General features: G+C 36.3%; 1 protein-coding gene across 7 annotated transcripts in view; it reads right to left on the reverse strand.

The window, feature by feature from the left end:
• The window catches only part of BTG4 (BTG anti-proliferation factor 4), a 55,420-nt gene that overhangs the window by 14,457 nt on the left and 18,238 nt on the right, over positions 1–22,725 (reverse strand). For 2 of the 7 annotated variants that reach the window (XM_054441394.1, XM_054441393.1), the window contains exons 6-7: positions 21,894–22,045; positions 15,845–15,928 (exon numbers count right to left, since the gene is read on the reverse strand). In XM_054441394.1, coding sequence (XP_054297369.1) covers positions 15,883–15,928; positions 21,894–22,045 — 198 coding nt within the window. In that variant the 3' untranslated portion in view covers positions 15,845–15,882. Of the gene's footprint in view, positions 1–15,844; positions 15,929–21,545; positions 22,046–22,725 lie in introns of those variants that run through there. The other 5 variants (XM_054441400.1, XM_054441398.1, XM_054441396.1 and 2 more) reach the window with 3 other exon arrangements.

A 22,725-nucleotide genomic window follows, 5' to 3' on the forward strand; every position in this document is an offset into this window, starting at 1 on the left:
AGCAAAATTGTACATAGTACTCTCAGGTCCACATTCTGGCTAACAAGATCCAAGGGCACTTAAAATAAATGGTAACAAGAGTATTAACTCTGTCTTCCACATTCTCTACAGTGTATTCAGAAAAACAAAGATCTTCGGCTCTTCACCAGTATGGAATATTTCCTAAAAAGCATCCTCGCTGCAGAACAACAAATCCTAAGTAAACCAAGAAATCAATCTGGGAGTGAAGATAAGGTGAGATGCCCTTATGATCAATAGCATTAAGATAACAATTAGCTATATGCCAACTATTATTTATTATTGTGTTTGGGCCATATTTATAATTGAACATGTCCACAGAATAAAAGGTTGGAAATGAGTGATGGTATGAATAAGTGGCATCACTTCCTTTAAGAGCTTCCCCCATAACAACAGAGGGTGGATCTTATATTTCAGAAAGGATCCAAGAGAACATAGAGCATTGGTCATCAGGGAAATTTAAAACTACATTAAGATACCACACACCAGAAAAATGAAAATGGTAAAAAAGATGTAGTTTAAAGCATAGTTTATCCCTTTCCCTTTAGGCAGGTAACATATTAATCCTAGAGAGAAGGAACTGAGGATCAGACTTGCCCCCATTCATCAAGCTGGAGGAGAACAAAAAGTAGCTAGAACAGGGGTCCACTGTCTTCTCATTCAGGGTTTCTTCCACTACACCACAACGATACCAACTGCTGTTTTACAAAGGCTTATTTTTAATCCTAAGCATTTAAAATGTGGTATCTTTAAAAATCAAATGTTCTGGTTCCAAATCATCACTAATATTTTGTAATGTCAATGGATAATATTAGCAAAGAGAGAACCCCAAAGTCTTCATCTTCCTCATGCACAGTGGGGACCTATCATGTCAAGATCAAGATCAGAAACTAGCAACCTAGAGAAATAACCAGGCACTGACTCCTCCTGGGCCCCAATCCACTTTACTTAAAGTTATTGCCAGTGTCTAGGATGAAAACTTTTAAACCTTTATTAAAATAACAGCTTTAAAAGTGAACAGATAATAAATTTATACCTCAACGAGTTGTCCAATGTGAATATGCCCATATAACCAGCCCCAGATCAAGAAATAGAACATTACCAGTTCTCCAGAAGCAGCTTATGCCTCCTTCTAGTCACTTGTTCCAAGATACAGTCACCACCATCCTGACTTCAAACATCGTCAATAGTTTTTGCTTATTCATGAACTTCATATAAATGGAACCATAAGATATGAGTTACTTTATTGCTTATTTTGCTCCACTTTCTGAGATTCATCCACATTGTGGGAGGTGGTTGTAATTTGTTCATTCTCTTTGCTGTAAACTATCCCATTGTGTGGATACATTACTACTTACTCATTCAACTGTTGATGCATATGTGGGTATTTTCCAGTTTGGGATTATTACAAAACAGTCTTGCACACCTTCTGGTGATGATACACAACTACATTTAGCCAGGTACATACTTAGGACTAGAAATCCTGGGTCTTAGGACATGGATATGTTCAGTGTTAGTAGATACTACCAACTAGAGTTCCAAACTATTTACTGCTGCCAAAAGTGAAGGGTTCTGGTTGCTTTCCATTTCTATCAGCACTTAGTATTTTACATCTTTTTTACTGTTTTCATTTTTCTTGTGTGTGGTATCTCAATGTAGTTTTAAATTTCCCTGATGACCAATGAAACTGAGCATCTTTCATGTTGATATACCATTTAGATACCTTCTCTTGTAAAGTGTCTAACCCAGTCTTTTGCCCATTTTCCATTAGATTGTGCCTATTATTTTTCTTGTTGATTTGTAGGAATTATTTATTCTGCAACTATTTCCCCCATTTTGTGGACTGTCTTTATAAAATAACTATATAATGTTTATCTTTTTCCATTTTATTTTTAGATCTAGAAAGAAAATGGTCATCTCACTTCAGTCTGCATGATTAAAAGGTCTTAAATACATCACTACAACATCTGATGAAGCTGATAAGAATTATTGGAAAATCTATAATATTCATGGTAAATCACATAAATGTGTATCATAGTTTTAGGTGTATATATAATAGGGGCTAATATTTGCCACAGAAGTTGAGGACCCCTGCTCACTGTGACTAAAATTTTCAGTGTGACTAAAAGATCATTAGATCACATATCTTATTAAAATATTTATTAAAGATATTGACTAAAACTCTTTCTGGGAATGTAAAACTTGTATATGTCATTATTCAATCAGGCTAAGGTTGTCTATTACTGAATCACAAAGTAGATGGATATATGTATATAATATTTGGTGATCTAGAATGTGTACTTAAAATATAGGCCATGTCACACAAAATTCACTTTGGAGGCCCTGGTTGAAACACCACAAAGAGATAAGCAGTCATCTGAAAGTGAAGTTTTGGAGTGCTGATCAGGAGACACAACACCATCACATGAATTTAGGTTAAAAAAAAAAATCCAAATACAAACTTCAACTCAAAAGCCTGCTCAGATTACAAAGCCAATGCTTGAAATTCAAACTGCTTCTCACATGGATAATTCTCTTTATTGTGCCCTGTATTTATCTGTTCTCATGCTGCTAATAAAGACATGCTTCAGACTGGGTAATTTATAAAGGAAAGAGGTTTAATTGACTCACAGTGCCACATGGCTGGGGAGACCTCACAACCATGGCTGAAGGCAAATGAGGAGCAAAGTCACATCTTACATGGCAGCAGGCAAGAGAACTTGTGCAGGGGAACTCCCATTTATAAAACCATCAGATCTTGTGAGACTTATTCACCACCACAAGAACAGTATGGGGGAAACCACCCCCCATAATTCAATCACCTCCACTCGACCCCAAGGAAGGGTCTCTTAACACATAAGGATTATTACAATTCAAGTTGACATTTTGGTGGGGACACAGCCAAACCATATCATGCACCAAGAGAAGTACCAGAATAGATACACACACAAACACACACAAACACACACAATAAAACATTTGTTAACAAGTCTCCTAAGCAATGCAAGGAAGATAGACTACTAAAGAATTAAAGCTTTCTTTTTAAAAATATTATTTGGGTAGATAATGAATGATGACTAATTTATGAATTCAATGTCCATCTAGTATTCAACATTTTTAGCTCTGTAGGTCTTTTGTCATAATTAAGAGATGTCCATACATGGCTGAGGATTTAGTTCTCAATCCAACTGATTAAAATACTAATGGTAGATTACTTTCAAGAAAATAAAATAAAAACACTGAAATAACACGAAAAGAAGATTTACAATTAAGTTAAACAAGGATTTTTAAATCAAGCCATCAGGAACATCTGCTCAGAATCAAGTCACTACATCTAACTCCTCTATTTTGAGTTATTTTGTTGTTAGAATTGGCTACTTAGTCATCTTAATTCAGCTCACATAGTTAGATTAGTCATCAGGTAAGTACCAAACTAGACAGCCTTAAAATACCTCATTCATTACCATTTTGATTGAAATCGTGCTTTCATGGCACAGATACTAATAAAATGGTAAAATAGTCATTGCCCATAAGAGTGGCTATGAGGGAGCTGTCCTCCCATTTATTCTATTAACAGGGAATTCTTAAATAGAGCACACCCTCAAACCAATGCATAACTTTATAAGATTAAAGACTCTAGTATTTTGAGAAGAAGGCAAGTCTTAGTTTGATTTGATTAATATTGGGTATGTGTCTGCAAGAACTTTATTTAGCTACCCACATAAATTATGAAATGTATTTCCCAGAAAGCAGAGTGAAGATTAATTAAGCCAGACACACAAAACTATTTAGGATAGTTAAGCCAAGAGTCCAGGGCCTCTGGGAGAGGTGGCAAAGAAAAAGTAGTATAGAACTTAAAGACCTTTTTTCTATATTCCTCATTCTTGGCTGATCAAGGCATCTACCAGGACATGATCCTATTAATTTCCTGGCTGACTTCTTGGGCTCTCCACCTTATTTCCATTAATACACTAACAGCTGCAGGCTTTTAGTAAGCACATGCTTTTTAATGGAAATGCCACAGATTACAAGACAGGGATCATGTTCTCCTTACTGCTGCATTATGCGTTTTTATTGCTGAATCAAATCAATAGCAAGTTCTTTTTTAAAACTGACATTCTAGTTATCTTTAAGGAACAAGCCTGTGTACACACACACACAGCCCACTGACTAGAAAACAGTTAAGAAAACCTCAATAAATGTAGAAGCCATATTTACCAACTGTTATCAAAAAAGACCCTTTTCCAAATATATATTCAATTGTCCTAAGATTTATTATTTCAAAAGTGATACATAGAATTCTATTTTTGAGGAAGATGGAATAGGCGTTTTTTCTCTACTCCTCCCACTAAGAACAACTAAAATCCCTGGGCAATACACATAAAAGAAAGAAGAGAAGACTCTGAAAGGTGTAGAGAAGAAGGCAGACTGGCTAGGGAACCTCAGATTCCAAGGGAGGATATGGAGGTGAGTTCTACAGATTTTCCTTCCCCATCGTATATTCCAGACTTGGAAATAAAGAAGCCAGCAACCCATAAATACCAATGGTAACCGATCGAAAGAGACCACAAAAGCTGCTCTTTAGCCAAAGGACCAGGAAAGGAACAGCGCAGCAAAAAAGAAAACTTTAACAGTAAATCCTATATACTAGCAAAACAACAAGAAAAAACTGGCCCCACCCACACCAGCATAAGTTGAATGGGGAGTCTAGAGCTCCATCTTTGCCAGGATGGATCAAGTCATCCCAACCTCCTGCTAGGCTGGTATCAGAGAAGACCGAGCAGAGAGCTGGGAATTTTCATCCCCATGGGTAGTTCCAAACCCTCTTCCACCTCATGGTATCAGTAGAAACCACATAGAAAGTCTGGACATCCCCACACCTGGCAGTAATAACCTCTCCCCTCCCTGCAGCTGCTACCACCACCACCACCTCCCTGCTGTAGTAGAATCAGAGGAGGACAAGTAGAGAGTTAGGGCTTATGCCATTGTCCAGTGATAATGAGGCCACCCTGGCCTCAGTGTTAGTGGAAGCCACATAAGGAGCCAGAACTCCTATACCTGCCCAGCAGTAATGAGAGACCCTTTCTTGGGTATTAATGGAGGCCAAGAGGGAAACCTGGACTTTTACTTTCACTAGGAAGTAGCAAAGCAGCACTCCCTTCTCTCCCCCACTGGAATAAGGTCAAAGGAAACCAGCTGAAACAAACTTTAAGTAAAGTCCCAAGTCTCATGATATCAAAAGTATCCAGATTTGGCAAAAATCATTCATCATACTAAAAACCAGAAAGATAAACAAAGAGTGAGGAGAAAACGTAATCAACAGATTACAACACCAAGATGACAAAGATGTTAGAATTATGACAAAGATTTTAAAGGAGCATCAGAAAAGTGCTTCAACAAGCGATTATGAACATGCTTGAAACAAATGAAATAAGTCTCAGCAACGAATGGTAAAGTCACAGCAAAAAAATAGAAGACAGAACTAAATGAACGTTTTAGAAATGAAAAATGTAAAAACTAAAATATAAAGCTTCATGGATAGGCTCAACAGTAAAATGGAAGGGGTAGAGGAAAAATCATCAATGTTTTTAGATAGAACAATCAAAATTATTTAATCTGAATGAAAGAGAAAAAAAGACTGAGGAAATGAACGCATACAGCACCAGGGGCATATGGTACTATAGCAAAAGATGGAGCATTCAAGTAATCAAAGACTCAGAAAGAGAAAAGAAAGGGGTAGGCTGAAAAAAAATACTCAAAGAGAGAATGGCTGAAAACTTTCCAAATTTGGAAAGAGACATAACCCCACAGATTTAAAAAGCTGAATGAATCCCAAACAGGAAAACCCAAAGAAATCCACACCACCACATCGTAATTAAATTTCTGAAAACAAAAAGCAAAGAAAAAATCTTGACAGCCAGAAAAAAATGACACCCTACCACTAGAGTAAAAACAACTGGAATGACAGCAACCTTCTCATCAGAAACCAGGAAGCCAGGAAGAAGTGACACAATATTTTTCTAATGCTGAATGAAAAGAGCTGTCAACGCAAAATTCTATACAAGGGGAAATATTCTTTAAGAATGAGAAGCAGAAACAATACATTCTCAGAAGAATCAAAGCTAAGAATAAGCTGGGTGCAGTGATTCATGCCTGTAATCCCAACACTTCAGGAGGCCAAGGTGGGAGGATCATTTGAGCCTAGGAGTACAAGAGGAGCCTGGACAACAGAGTGAGACCCTGTTCTCTATTTTTAAGAAAGAGCTAAGAATATATCAAGCATACCGAACCTAAAAGAATGGCTAAATGAAGTTCTCTAAATAGAAGGGAAACAAAAGAAAGAACTTGTAACATCAGGAAGGAAGAACACAGGAAGTGAAATTATGGATAAATATGACAGACTTTCCTTCTCTTGAGTTTCTAAATTATGTTTAACAGTTGAAGTGAAAACTATAACACTGTCTATTATAGCTCTAAATATATGTAGAGGAAATATTTAATTCAAGTATATTATAAATGGGGAAAGATAACAGACAAATGGAAGTAAGGTTTTTATATTTTACTTGAACTTATAAAATAACACTGGTAGACTGTGGCAAGTTACATACATATAATGCAATACCTACAGCAACCATTTAAAAAGCTATGCAAAGAAATATGCTCAAAAACACTAAAGATATGCCAAAATGAAATTCTAAAAAGTGTTCAAGTAACCCACAAGAAGGTAAGGAAAAGAAAATAGAGAAATGAAAAAGAACAGAAAACAAAAACTGAGTGGTAAACTCAAGGCCTAACATATTTATAATTGCAATAAATGCAAATAGTCTAAAAACACCAGTTAAGAGACAGAAATTGGTAGAGTGAACTAAAAATAAGACTCAACAATATGCCATCTACAAGAAACTCACCTCAAATATAATAAAATAAGCATATTGAAAGTAAAAGGATCAAAAATAGATACTATGCAAACATTAATCAAAAGAAAGCAAGAATGGCTATATTAATATCAGATAAAGCCGACATCCCAGCAAAGTAGATTACCAGAAACAGGAACATTACATAATGATGAAAGGGTCAATCTACCAAGAATACAGAGCAGTCCTAAATGCTTATATACACAACAGAACTGCAACACATGTGAAACAAAGAGAAACAGACAAATCACAATTATAGTTGGAGACTTCAATACTTCCTCTTAGCAATTTATAGAACTAGACAGAAAATCAGCAAGGATATAAAAGAACTCGACACCATCAATCAACATTATCTAATTAACATTTATGGGACACTCCCCCCAACAACAAGAGGATGTACATTCTTTTCAAGTGCCCACAGGATATGCATCAAAAACCATAACCTGGGGCATAAACAAACCTCAACAAATTTTTTTAAATTGAAAACATGCAGAGTGTATTCTCCAACCAGAACAGAACCAAATTAGAAATAAATAACAAAAACAGGTAAATCTCCAAACACTTAGAAACTAAACAACATACTTCTAAATAATCCAATGGTTAAAGAAGTCTTAGGGAAATAAAAGATACATTGAACTGAATATCAAAGAAAATACAACATATCAAAATTTACAAGACACAGCTAAAGCAGTGCTGAGAGGCAAATTTATAATACTAAGTATACACATTACAAAAGAGGGAAAGTGTCAATTCAATAATCTTAGCTTCCACCCCAAAAATCTAGAAAAAGTGTAAAATAAACCCAAAGCAAGCAGAAGAAAGGAAGTAATAGCAAAAATAAATGAAACTAAACACAAAACAATAGAAAAAAACACAGTAAAGCAAAAAGCTATTTCTTTGGAAAGGTCAATAAAATTGACAACTCTCTAGAATTAAATTAAACCCTCTGACAATTAAAAAGAAAGTGAAGACACAAATTACCAATATCAAGAATGAGTGTAGGGATACCACTGCAGACCTGCAGACACCAAAAGGATAATAAGGAAACACTAACAACTCTACATGCATAAATTTCAGAGATAAAATAGGCTAATTTGTTAAGAAACACAACGTATTACAACTCACCCAATAAGACATATATTATTTAAATAATCGTAAAACTATTAAGGAAATTGAATTTATAATTTTTTGATTTCCAAGGAAGAAGTCTCCAGGCCCAGATAGCTTCATAATATAATTCTACCAAACATTTAAAAATAGGATTAACATCAACTCTATGCAATTTCTTCCAGAAAACAGAAGAGCATTACGTTCTGATTTACTTTATGAAGTGTTTATAGTATGTATATAATAAATTACATATTGTACTATATATTTATAGTATTACTCTGATACCAAAACCAAAGATAATACAAAAAATTAGAACTGTAGACCAATATATTTCATGAATATAAATGTAAAAACCCTTAAAATATTAGCAAATAAATTTCAGCAATATATAAAATGAATTATATGCCATGATCAAGTTGGGTTTATTCCATGGATGCAAAGCTGGTTCAATATTTTTTTTAAAAAATCATAGTAATCCACATGTCAATAGGCTAAAGAAGAAAAGTTATATGATTATATAAACGGATGCAGAAAAAGCATTTTACAAAATCCAACATCCATTTATGATTAAAACCCTCAAAAAATGGGACTAGAAGGGAACTTCCTCAATTTGATTTTTTTTAAAAGGTAGTATCTACAAAATTGATGAGTATCTACTTAATGGTAAAGGATTGCTTTCTCCCAAAAAAAGAAACAAGTCAAGGATGTCTGTTCTTAGCACTCCTATTCAACATAGAGCCAAAAGTTATACCCATGAAAAGCACAAAAAAGGAAATAAAATGCATCCATATTGGAAAAGAAATAAATAAAACTACCCCTATGCAGATGACATGATTGTCAATACAGAAAATCCCAAGCAATCTACACAGAGATAAAAAAAATTCCTGGAATAAAAGTTCAGCAACATCTAGAAAGGACAAAAGGAAAACATACAAAAATCACCTGTATTTCTATATATTACCAATGAACATACAGATACTGAAACTAAAAATATAACATCATTTATAATTGATCAAAAAATGAAATTCTTAGATATAAATCTAAAAATCATGTACAAGAGTTGTATAATACACACACACACACACAAACACACACACAAAGAAATTGATCTAAATAAATGGAGAAACATATTGTGTTCATAAATTGAAATACTCAACATAGTAGAGACATCCTTTCTCTCCAGATTGATATATAGGGTGAATACAATACCTTTCAAAATTTCAGCAAGATTTTTCATAGATATAGACAAGATCATTCCAAAATGTACATGGAAAGGGAAAGAAACTGGAACAGATAAAGTAATTTTTAGAAAGAATAAAATGGGAAGAATCTATCCAGTTTCAAGACTTACACAGCTACAGTAATCAAAACTGTGTGGTGTTGGCAGAAGAATAAACACACAGGCCAAGAACACAGAACGCAGAAATACACCCACAGAGATATACTCAACTGAATTTTCACAAAGATGCAAGAACAATTCGATGGAGGAAAGATAGTCTTTTCATTTTAACAAATGGTGCTGGAGTAAGTGGATATTCATAGAGGGGAAAAAAGCACTTTAATCTAAGTCTGGTATCTCATACAAAAAATTAACTCAAAATAGATGGCGAACTAAATGTAAAACATAAAACTTTAGAAAAAAAAAAAAACTTCAGGATCTAGAGCTAGGCAAAAAGCTCTAAGACTTGACACCAAATCATGATCTATAAGAGAAAAACAAATTCGACTTCATCAAAATTAAAAGATTTTGATCTGTGTAAGACGTCATTAAGAGGATAAAAACACAAGCTAGAAGTCTGAGCAAGATGGCCTAATAGAACCCTCTAGCAAGCATCCCCCCACAGGAACACCAAATTGAACAACTACCCTTGCAAGAAAGCACCTTCGCAAGAACCAAAATAACCCAGCCCACCAAGGCAGTTCCTCGAGGAGTCAGCAGAAGTTGCAGCATTCCTGTGCTTAGGGTACACCCCAGTGCTGATACACCTGCAGTGACCACAAGCTTAGATCACAACACTCAATCCCCTTTTAATATGTGGAAAGCCTTCTCAAGAAGGGTGGGTACAAATAAATCCAGATTACAAAGATTGGAATACTTAATTCTTCAATGCCCAAACATTGATGAATGGCCACAAGCATCAACAACATCCAAGAAAACATGACTTCACTAAATAGATTAAATTAGACACCAGCGACCAATCCCACAGTGATGAAGATATCATCTTTCAAACAGGGAATCAGAATCACCATCTTGAGGAAGCTCAGCAACATAGATAAAAAGATAACAGAGAAGGAATTGAGAATTCTTTCAGAAAATTCAACAAAAAGATTGAAACAATTTGTTTTAAATCAAGCAAAAATTCTGGAGCTAAAAAATTCAACTGACGAACTGAAAAATGCATCAGAATCAACAGCAAATTGACCAAGCTAAAGAAAGAATTAGTGAGTTTGAGTCAGGCTACACAAAAACAGACAGTCAGAGAAGAGAAAAGAATAAAAAAGAAGCACATCTACAAGATCTAGAAAATAGCCTCAAAACAGCAAATCTAAGAGTTACCCTTAAAGAGTACAGAGAAAGAGAGAAAGAGAAATATCAGGGTAGAAAGTTCATTCAAAGAAATGACAGAAATTTCCAAGCCTGGAGACATGAATATCCAAGTACAAGAAGGTCATAGGACACCAAAAAGATTCAACCTAAATAAGACTATCTCAAGGTATACAATAATCAAACCCTTAAAGAACAAGGATAAAGAATCCTAAAAGTAGTAAGAGAAAATAAGCAAATAACATATAAAGGATCTCTGGTATATCTGGCAGCAGACGTCTCCATGGAAATCTCACAGGCCAAGAGAGTGGAATGACATCAAAGTGCCAAAGAAAAAAGAAAGTCTAACCTAGAATATCATATCTAACAGAATTATCCTTCAAACATGAAGGAGAAATACTTTCATAGAAAAACAAAAGCTGAGGGATTTCACCAACACCAGACCCACCTTACAAGAAATCTAAAGAAAGCTATTCAATCTGAAAAAAAGGGATGTTAATGAAAAAGAAGTAATCTGAAGATATAAAAATTACTTGTAAAAGCACACAGAAAAATAAATACACTAACACTGTAGTTGCTCTAACAGTATAGTTGCACTAACAGTGTCATATAAACCACTCCTATCTTTCATAGGAAGACTAAAAGACAAATCTATCAAAAATAATTACAGCTACATTTTAATAGATACACAGTATAAAAAGATAAATAAAAAGAACAAAAAGTCAAAGCAGGGGGTAGGAAGGAGATGGAGCTCAAGTGTAGTGTTTTAATTTTATCTTTGCTTTGCTTTTCTTTGTAATCACAGTTGTCACCATTTTTAAATTGGGTAATAAATGCTATTTGCAAGATTCATGGTAATCGCAAAGCAAAAACCTGTAAGAGATACACACACACGAAAAAAGGAAATTAAGACACACTGTCAGAGGGAATCACTTTTACACAAAGAAAGATAGGAAGGAAAGAGGACCAACAAAACAACCAGAAAACAAATAAAATGGCAGTAGTAAGTTCTTACCTATCAATAACAACACTGAAATTTAAATGGACTGAACTCTCCAATCAAAAGACATACAGAGGCTGAATGGAGTTTTTCAAACACCCAACTACATGCTGCCTGCAAGAAACTCATATCACCTATAAAGGCACACATAGACTGAAAAAGATATTCTATGCAAATGGAAACCAAAAAAGCAGGAGGAGCTACAGTTATCAGATAAAATAGATTTCAAGACAAAAACTGTAAAAGAGACAAAGGAGGTCATTATACAATGATAAGGGGGTCAATTCAACAAAAGCATATAACAATTATAAATATATATGTATCCAACACTGGAGCACCCAGATTTATAAAGAAAATATTACTGGAGCCAAAGAGAGATGGACCTCAATACAATAATATCTGGGAATTTCAACACGCCACTTTCAGTATTGGACAGATGACCCCTATAGAAAATCAAAGAAACACTGGACTTAATCTGTACTGCACACCAAAAGGACCTAACAGACATTTACAGAACATTTTATCCAACTGCCGCAGAATACCCATTCTTCTCCTCAGCATATGGAACATTCTCAAGGACAGACCATATGTTAGGCCACAAAACAAGTCTCAAAAATTTTTTAAAAAATGAAATCATATCAACTACTTTTTCCAACCACAATGGAATAAAACTAGAAATCAATAACAAAAGGAACTTTGGAAACTATACAAACATATGGAAATTTTAAAATATGCTCCTAACCGACCATGAGGTCAATGAAGAAATTAAGAAAATATAAAAATGTGTTGAAACAAATGAAATACAACATTCCAAAACCAATGGAATACAGCTAAGGGGTATTAGGAGTGCTAGTTTATATTAATAAATGCCGCCATCAAAAAATAAGAAAAACTTCAAATAAACAATCTAACAATGCATCCTTGAAGAACTAGAAAAGCAAGAGCAAACCAAACTCAAAAACTAGTAGAAGAAATGAAAGATCAGAGCAGAAGTGAATGAAATTGAGACTTTAAAAAAAAATACAAAAGAACAAAATGAAAAGTTGGTTTTTTGAAAAGATAAACAAAATTGACAAACCTTTAGCCAGATTAAGAAAAAAGATCTTTCCTGTAGGAGATAGCTAAAAAGGAAAAAGAGAGAAGAACCAAATAAATAAAACCAGAGATGAAAAGGGAGGCATTACAACTGCTACCACAGAACAACTATGCATCAATAAATTGGAAAACCTAGAAGAAATGGATAAATTCTTAGACATACAACCTGTGAAGATTGAAACCTGAAGAGATCCAAAACCTGAATAGACCAATAACAAGTAATGAGATAGAAAACCTTTTACTACTGCTTCTATCAAAGAAAAGCCCAGGACCTAAAGGCTTCACTGCTGAATTCTACCAAACATTTAAAGAACTATGATGCCTGTAATCCCAGCACTTTGGAAGGCCAAGGTGGGTAGATCACTTGAGCCCAGGAGTTCAAGAACCAGCCTGGGCAACATGGTGAAACCTCATCTCTACAAAAACTCAAAGATTAATCAGACTTGGTGGTGTGCACCTGTAGTCACAGCACCCAGGAAGCTGAGGCAGGAGGATTGCTTGAGCCTGGGAGGCAGAGGTTGCAGATCACACCAAGATCACACCACTGCACTCCAGCCTAGGCGGTAGAGTAAGACCCTGTCTCCAAATAAATAAATACATACATACTATTCATACTATTCTAAAAAATTGGGCTAAAAAATTGAGCAGAAAGTAATACCTCCAAACCCATACTATGAGGTCAGTATTACTCTGATATCAAACCCAGACAAAGATACAACAGAAAAAAGAAAACTACAGGCCAGTATCTCTGATGAATATAGATGCAAAAATCCTCAGTGAAATACCAGCAAACTGAATTCAATAGCACATTAAAAAAGTATTCATCATGATCATGATTATGTGGGAGTCATCCCAGGGATGCAAGGATAGTTAAACATATGCAAAAAATAATGTGATACATCACATTAAGAGAATCAAAGACAAAAACCACATGTTTTTAATTGATTTTTTTTAATATTTAATTTTATTTCAAGTTTGGTGATACATGTACAGGACGTGCAGGTTTGTTACATAGGTAAACATGTGCCATGGTGGTTTGCTGCACCTATCAACCCATTACCTAGGTATTAAGCCCCCCATGCATTAGCATTTTATCCTGATGCTCTCCCTCCCCCCGCCTCCTCCCTGACATGCCCCAGTATGTGTTGTTCCCCTCCCTGTGTCCATGTGTTCTCATTGTTCAGCTCCGACTTACGAGTGAGAACATGCAGTGCTTGACTTTCTGTTTCTGTGTTAGTTTGCTAAAGATAATGGCTTCCAGCTCTATCCATGTCCCTGGAAAAAACATGATCTTCCCTTTTTATGGCTGTGTAGTATTCCATGGTGTATATGTACCACATTTTCTTTATCCAGACTATCATTGACGGGCATTTAGGTTGGCTCCATGTCTTTGCTATTGTGAATAGTGCTGCAATAAACACACACGTGCATGTATCTTTATAATAGAATGATTTATACTCTTTTGGGTATATACCCAGTAATGAGATTCCTGGGTCAAATGGTCATGTGATAATTTTGATCGATGCTGAAAATGCACTCAAAATTCATCCTCCCTTCATTTTTAAAATACTCAACAAATTGGGTATAGAAGGAACATACCTCAAAATCATAAAAGCCACATATGACAAACCCACAGCTAGGATCATACTGAATGGGAAAACTGAAAGCCTTTTCTCTAAGATCTGGAACAAGACAAGGATGCCCACTTTCACCACTTTTATTCAACATGGTACTGGAAGCCCTAGCCAGAACAACTAGATGAGAGAAAGAAATAAAGGGTATCCAAATTCGAAAGAAAAAAGTCAAATTTCCTTCTTTGCAGACAATATAATCTTACATTTAGAAAAGCCTAAAGACTCCACACCAAAAATCTATTGAAACTGAAAAATAAATTCAGTAAAGTTGCAGGATATAAAAATCAACATACAAAAATCAGCATCATTTCTATATGCTAACAGTAAACAATCTGAAAAAGAAACCAAGAAGCTACTCCCATTTACAACAGCTACAAATAAAATACCTAGGAATAAACTTAACCAAAAAAAGAATGATATCCACAATGAAAACTATAAAATATTAATGAAAGAAATTGAAGAGCACACAAAAAATAGAGACATTCCATGTTCACGGACTGGAAGAATCAATAGTGTTAAAATGTCCATGGTACCCAAAGCAGTCTACAGATTCAATGCAATCCCTATCAAAATACCAAAGACATTCTTCACAGAAATAGAAAAAAAAATTCTAAAATGTATATGGAATCACAAATGACCCAGAATAGCCAATGCCATCCTAAGCAAAAAAGAGCAAAACTGAAGGAATTATGTAACCTGACTTCAAATTATACTACAGAGCTATAGTAACCAAAACAGCATGGTACTGGCTTAAGAACACACACATTGACCAATGGAACAGAATAGAAAACCCAGAAATAAGTCCATGCATTTATAGTCAACCCATTTTCAACAAAGGTGCAAAGAACATACACTAGGGACAGTCTCATCAATAAATAGTGTGGAGAAAACTGGATATCCATACACAAAAGAATGAAACTAGACCCCTATCTCTCGCCATATGTAGAAATCAAGTAAAGATCGATTAAGAACTTAAATATAAGATCTGAAACTATGAAACTACTAGAAGAAAACATTGGGAACATGTTCTAGAACATTGGTCTGGGCAAAGGTTTCTTGGGAAGATCGCAAAATCACAGGCAACCGAAACAAAAATGGACAAATGAGATCACATCTCACTAAAAAGCTTTGCACAGCAAAGGAAATAATCAACAAAGTGAAGGGACAACTCACAGAATAGGAAAACATATTTACAAACTACCCATCTGACAGGTATTAACTACTAGAATAGATAAGAAGCTCAAACAACTCAATAGGGAAAAAAATTCAATTTTTTTGGACAAAAAATCCAAACAGGCATTTCTTTTGTTCTCTTTGTTTTTATTTGGCTCAGAAGGTACTGAATAGAGATTTCTTAAAAGAAAACAAACAATGCCGGGCACGGTGGCTCAAGCCTGTAATCCCAGCACTTTGGGAGGCTGAGGTGGGCAGATCACCTGAGGTTGGGAGTTCAAGATCAGCTTGACCAACATGGAAAAACCCCATCTCTATTAAAAATACAAAATTAGCCAGGCACGGTGGTGCATACCTGTAATTCCATCTACTCGGGAGGCTGAGGCAGGAGAATCACTTGAACCCAGAAGGCAGAGGTTGCGGTGAACATTCAGCATCACTAATCAGAGAAACACAAATCAAAACTACAATGAGACATCATCTCACCCCATCAAAATGGCTTGCATCAAAAAGACAAGTAATAACAGTTGCTGGTGAGGATGTGTAGAAAGGGGAACCCTCATACACTGTTGGTGGGAATGCAAACTCCTACAGCCGCTATGGAGAACAGTATGGAGGTTTCTCAAAAACTACAAATAGAACTACCATATGATCCAGCAATCCCACTGCTAGATACATATCCAAAAGACAGGAAAATAGTATATCGAAGAGATATCTGCACTCCCATGTTTATTGCAACCCTATTGACAAGAGCTAACATATGGAATCAACCTAAGTATCCATCAACAGATAAATGGATAAAGAAAATGTGGTACATATACACAATGGAATATTATTCAATCATGAAAAAGAATAAAATCCTTCATAAAAAAGAATAAAATTCTATTATTTATGAAGAATAAAATCCTTCATAAAAAATAATAAAATCCTGTCATTTGCAACAACATGGATGGAACTAGAGGACATTAAGTGAAATAAGCCAGGCACAGAAAGACAAATATTATATGTTCTCATTCACACGTGGGAGTGAAAAAAAAATTGAACCCATGGAAATAGAGTAGAATGGTTGGTTACCAGAAGCCAGGAAGGGTAGCAGGGAGGGGTTAGGTGAGTAGGGATTGTTAGTGGGTACAAAAATACAGTTAGAATAATTAAGATCTAGTACTTAGTAATACAATAGGATGACCATAGTCGATAAGTTACTGTACATTTTTAAATAACTGAAAGTGGCCGGGTGCAGTGGCTCATGCCTGTAATCCTAGCACTTTGGGAGGTCAAAGTGGGTGGATCACATGAGGCCAGGAGTTTGAGACTAGCCTGGCCAACATGGTGAAATCCCATCTCTACTAAAAATACCAAAAAAAAAAAATTAGCTGGGCGTGGTGGCGGGCACATTCTACTCGGGAGGCTGAGGCAGGAGAATCGCTTGATACTGGAAGGTAGAGGTTGCAGTGAGCCGAGATTGTGCCACTGCACTCCAGCCTGGGCAAAGAGAGCAACACTCCATCTCAAAAATAAAAAAATAAATAAATAACTGAAAGTGAAATTGGGATGTTCCTAACACAAAGAAATGATCAACGCTTGAGGTGATGAATACCCCAGTTACCATGATTTATAACACAACATATGCCTGTATCAAAACATCACACGTACTCCACATATATAACTATTAGGTACCCATAATAATTAAAAATAAAGAACTTTTTAAAATACAAGGTACAAACTGGAAGAAAATAGTTTCAAGCCACACATCTGACAAAGGACCAGTGTCTAGAATATATCAAATACTCTCAAAACTCAGTGGAAAAATAAACAACGCACTCAATTAGAAAATGGCCAGAAGACTTACACAGATATTTCATCAAACAGGATATTCAGATGCCAAATGAGCACAAGATGTTCAACATCACTAGCCATGAGGGTTATGTAAATTAAAACCATACTAAGATATCCTACACACCCATCAGAATGGCTGAAATAAAAAATTATGACAATACCAAAGACTGATAAGTGTGTGGAAAAGCTGAATCACTCATACATTGCTGATGGGAACATAAAATGGCAGTTTCTTTAAAAACTAAGCATGCAACTACTATATGGCCCATTAATTGCACTCATGTTTTTATTTCTCTGGAATAAATGCCTATGTTCACACATTGTCTACACAAATGTTTGTAGCAGCTTTATTCCTAATATCCAGAAACAATCTGGTTGTTCTTTGACAGGTAAATAGCTAAACTGTGATGTATCCATACCACGGAATACTACTGAGCAACAATAAGGAATAAACTACCAATACATGCAGCAACCTGGATGAATCTCCAAAGAACTATGCTTAGTGAAAAGAGCCAATTCCAAAAGGTTACCTACAGTATGATTAATTTATAACACTCTTGAGATGACAAAATTAAAAGAACAGGCGGAAGATTAGTGGTTGCCAAGGTGTTAAGAAAGGGATTGGAGTGGGAGGAAGTGTGTGCAACTATAAAAGGGAAACAAGAGGAAATTCTTGTGGTGATGGAAGTGTTCTGTATCTTGACTGTAGCAATGTCAATATCTGGTTGTGATACTGTACTAAAGTTTTGCAAAATGTTACCAAGGGGGAAAACTAGGTAAAAGAATGCATGGGATCTATGTTATTTCTTACAACTGCATGTGAATTTATAATTACCTCAAGATAAAAATTTTTTTAAAAAGAGAAGGCCAGGCACGGTGGCTCATGCCTGTAATCCCTGCACTTTGGGAAGCCGAAGCAGGAGGATCCCTTGAGCTCAGGAGTTCAAGGCCAGCCTGGGCAACATAGTGAGACCTCGTTCTCTACTAAAAATCAAAAATTAGCCAGGCGCCTGTAGTCCCAGCTACTCAGGAGGCTGAGGCAAGAGGATCACTCAAGCCAGAGAGTCAAGGCTGCAGTGAGCTATGATTGCACCACTGCTCTCCAACCTAGGTGACAGACTGAGACCTGATCTCAAAAAAAGAAAAAAAAAAAAAAAGAAAGAAAAGAAAAGAAAAATAAGTGGTACATATTCATCATAGAAAATTTTCAAAATGTAGATTAGGAAGATCTAATTTGGTTATTATACAAATAGACTAATAGATATGACATTAATATATTTAAGGGCTTTTCAAGTATATTGACCACTTTTAATCACAGTAGAAATATATAGTTGATTATATTCTTTCCCCTATACATTTGCTCAGAGCCTCCTGAGAGGCTCTAAAGGATTACCCAGGGATCATATGCTCATGGATGGCTGCCTCTGAGCCAAACCCTAGCACATCGTGGAATTGGTTTCTTCCTGAGTACCAATTTGGAACAATTAATTATAATGGTCATCTCAAGTACTGTGCTACAAGAATTATGAGGCAATCTCTGAACCCAAATCAGAACACTGTGATTGACTAGCAGTGTCCATCAGCAGCATGGGGTTCAGGGGTACAGTGTCACCTCTGTTGGCTGGAAGAAATGTTTTTAAACCAACCTTGCAAACTACAGGGACACTTTATTAATAAAACCCTCTGTGTAAAGGTTCTTGAAAAATCACTCATTTTTCTGTCATATCCAAATATTATGTTGCATTTTTTTATCTAGCAACTATTATATATGGTTGATTTTTCTTTTTTTTAGTCCACTAAATTGTACATGTAAAAACCAAACAGCTTCAGATTTTTACAGCAATTAGTTCTCCATGCCCAGCCTAGAACACAATACTTCTTACTCTGCTGAGAGAATGATCAACCAACAAGCATTATTTAATGCTGTGTATCAGATTATATATTAGGCAAGCATTTAATCACCAATAAAGTCATTCAGTCTATAAATCTGAACACTGCTATATGCCAACATTAAATGGGAATATGAGGTATCTGTACTCTGAAAACTCAGTCTATTGGGAGGATACTGATAACTATGAAACAATTATAATAGATAAGTGCTTTTCTAGGGGCAGACAGAATGCTGTAAGGAACCCCTAACATATGACTGTAAACTAGACTTGGGGATCAGGAAGTCTTCCTGGAAGAGGTAGCATCTCAAGTGATACCCAAAGATCAAGAGGGAAGGGAGAACAATGAGGCAAGGTGAGAAGTATCCCAATCAAGAAGTCTTAAATACCAGAGTCCCCGGTAATCCCAGCACTTTGGGAGGCCAAGGTGGACAGATTACTTGAGGCCAGGAGTTTCAGACCAGCCTGGCCAACATGGTGAAATGCCGTCTGTACTAAAAATACAAAAATTACCCGGGCATGGTAGCGCATGCCTGTAGTCCCAGCTACTTTGTAGGCTGAGGCACAAAAATCGCTTGAACCCGGGAGGCGGAGGTTGCAGTGAGCCAACATATCGCCACTGCACTCCAGCCTGGGCAACAAAGTGAGACTCTGTCTCAAAGGAAACAAACAAACAAACAAACAAAACAGAGTCCAAAAGAGTCAAGGTTAGGCTGAAAAGATATTCAGGAACTCAAGTCATTAAGACCAGAAGCCATATTCTAGAATTTGATATTTTCCTGATTGAAACATTTTAAACTGGAGAGTAAAGATTACCTTAGGATAGGGAACAAGACCAGAAACAGTTACTGTTGTTAGTAGACTGTTGCAATAATCAGGTAACTAATGACAATTGCCTGCACAAGGGTAGAAGGTAGGGAGGCAGAGAAAATGAAATGTTACCAGAAATTCCAACTCGATGGTTAAGGATTAAACTAAAGTACATTCACATACATGCCAGCATCCTAAAGCCTAATCCTTACACCTATTGCTGGTAGTCTTGTTTCTGCCCCATTTTCTGGAGACCAGAATTCACCCACACACGTATGGAGGCTGGCAAACATCACAGCCACCTCCAGAAGATGGTTTGCTGAGGGGCCAGTAAACTAGTGTTGTGGTTGCCATGAGAGAAATCTAGGGAGGTTCACAACAACTCCCACACTATAGTAGAAAGCTCTTCAAGAGAGGACAAACTCACTTTTCAGCAGAGAAACTTGACCTCATATGCCATTAAGGGTAGGTGAGTTTGTCCCACAAAATAATGCTGCTATGTGCCCTAATGAACCATCATTTCTAGAAAAAAAAGAAAAAATGATTACTAAGAGCTGCAACCAAAGTAATGAGGCTAGAATCAAGCTCCCCTCCCCCTTCGTCAGCACTAGCATGACTGCTGGCGTGTCATACCCAAGTTGGGACTCAAGGTCACAACTTTTTGTATCCACTCAGAGCCACTGGCCCAAAGCACAAGTCTACTCACAAGAGAACCAAGCTGTGACTGCTCCAATGCTACCAGCTTCCTGGATCCAGAACCACCTAACAGCAGAAACTCAGCAAGAAAACCAAGATGTAGGGAGAAGATACAAGTGGCTGGAGAAGAGCAAAGCCTTAAAATGGAGATGAGAGAGGAGAAGGGAGGGATAAAGTTTTGAAGTAGGAGAAAACAAAAAGAACAAGTCCCCTGCTGAGAGCACAGGAGGGTGGAGTAAAAAGAGATTGAGAAGACAGCTACAATACGGCTTAAGTGGAGATTAACAGGAACTGCCAAACAACAGCAAGGACCCGGCTGAGAACAAACAGCATGAGTAGGAATGGGTCCAGTCAACAAGGTTTTGGGAATTTTCTAACAACTAGAGACACAGAATTTAGAAGAGTCAAACTATTTTTGGCTAATAAAGTGAAGCTGGATTGTAGAATCTCCCTCCTTAATTTTAAAATCTATAAAATCTAGCAAAGATAAAATTCACCAGCAGCAGCCTAATGGGCATTTCCTCATACCATAAACATCGAAAAGTAGCAGCCAAAACAATTCTAACTGTTATCAAATATGTAGAGACATGGACTGCAGAGTCATCAACTTTCCCTATAGCAAGTGGTAGAGGGTGAGGGGAGAAAGAATGAATGGTGGCCAGGCGCGGTGGCTCACGCCTGAATCCCAACACTTTGGGAGGCCGAGACAGGAGGATTGCTTGAGCTCAGGAGTCTGCGACAAGCCTGGGCAACATAGGGAGACCCCTTCTTTACAAAAAATAAACTTTTAAAAGTTTGTTTCTTGCAACAAACTGAACTAAGAACTATTAAAAACACTGTACGTTTATTTAAACCATTACTTTTCATAATTCATTGAGTCTTATTACAGGTCAATATCTTCATTCTGTTACCTTACTGAGTACATTCACTAATGTTACATAAAACTTCATGTAAAATTAAATAAGAATTAAAAGTACAGCTAAGAACAGTCATGATCTGTATGAGAGGATTTACCATTGTATACTCTAGTCCCTAATATGGTCATTTTTTGTTTCATGGGCCTCTCAACCTTAAATTCATTTTTATTTTAGAGAGAATAAAGGCGCTCCTCTGAGCTCTCGCCCACCACATGCCCAGTCGCTGCGTCATCGGTGTGTGTTGACCCAGTGGTACCTGTCCACCCGGTGCATAGCAGGCCTGTAACATTTAGGGTGTTTCTGTGAGCCATGGTAAGTGTTTCCCAGGAGGCCAACACGGCCGTCCATCACATTCTTTTTGCGGGGGATTTGTAACCAAGATTGAAAGGGCTGTTTCAAGTTTTCAACCTGGAAAAAAAAAAGTAAAAAGATCTCTAATAAGCTAGCTGTAAGGACTAAATATGAACCCATAATTCAAAAGTCAGGCACTTCAAAATCATAGGGAGCACAAATGAATAGAATTGAAAGTGCATAACCATCTTTGAAAAAATTTCTAGCACTTGGCGAGAACATAAGTCACTTTATACTGTACCTTTTTAAAAAGTTAATTAATTCAACTGAAAACCTTTTAATACACTTATTCAAGTTAATGTTTATTCTTGAATTGTCCTTCTTCCATCCCTACCTCACCACTGCCAGCCCAATCCAAAACTGCATGTTCATGATCTCTCGGGCCACAGCCTAGACATCTTCATTTTAAACACCTAAGATGATGGATACAGATGTTTTACAGAGCACACTTTGAAAAGACATTGCTGTAAAAGAATATAGCTGATGACAGGTCTGATCCCCAAATGGAAGAAGACCTTTCTAAAAATAAAAATAGAATTAAGGGCAAATACCGTAAATCCTCACTCAACAACTTTGATAGGTTCTTGGAAACTAATTTTAAGCTAAATGACATATAGCAGGTCTTTGAATAACACAGTTTGGTTATAACACTGAGGAAAAAAAGGCTTGGTCACACATCGTTTTACTTAAAGTTACTGTTTCCGAGAAACTATCAATGACACATATAGTTTAAAAAA

This window comes from Pongo pygmaeus, chromosome 9 (genome assembly GCF_028885625.2).
Source record: "Pongo pygmaeus isolate AG05252 chromosome 9, NHGRI_mPonPyg2-v2.0_pri, whole genome shotgun sequence".
Taxonomy (NCBI): Eukaryota; Metazoa; Chordata; class Mammalia; order Primates; family Hominidae; genus Pongo; species Pongo pygmaeus.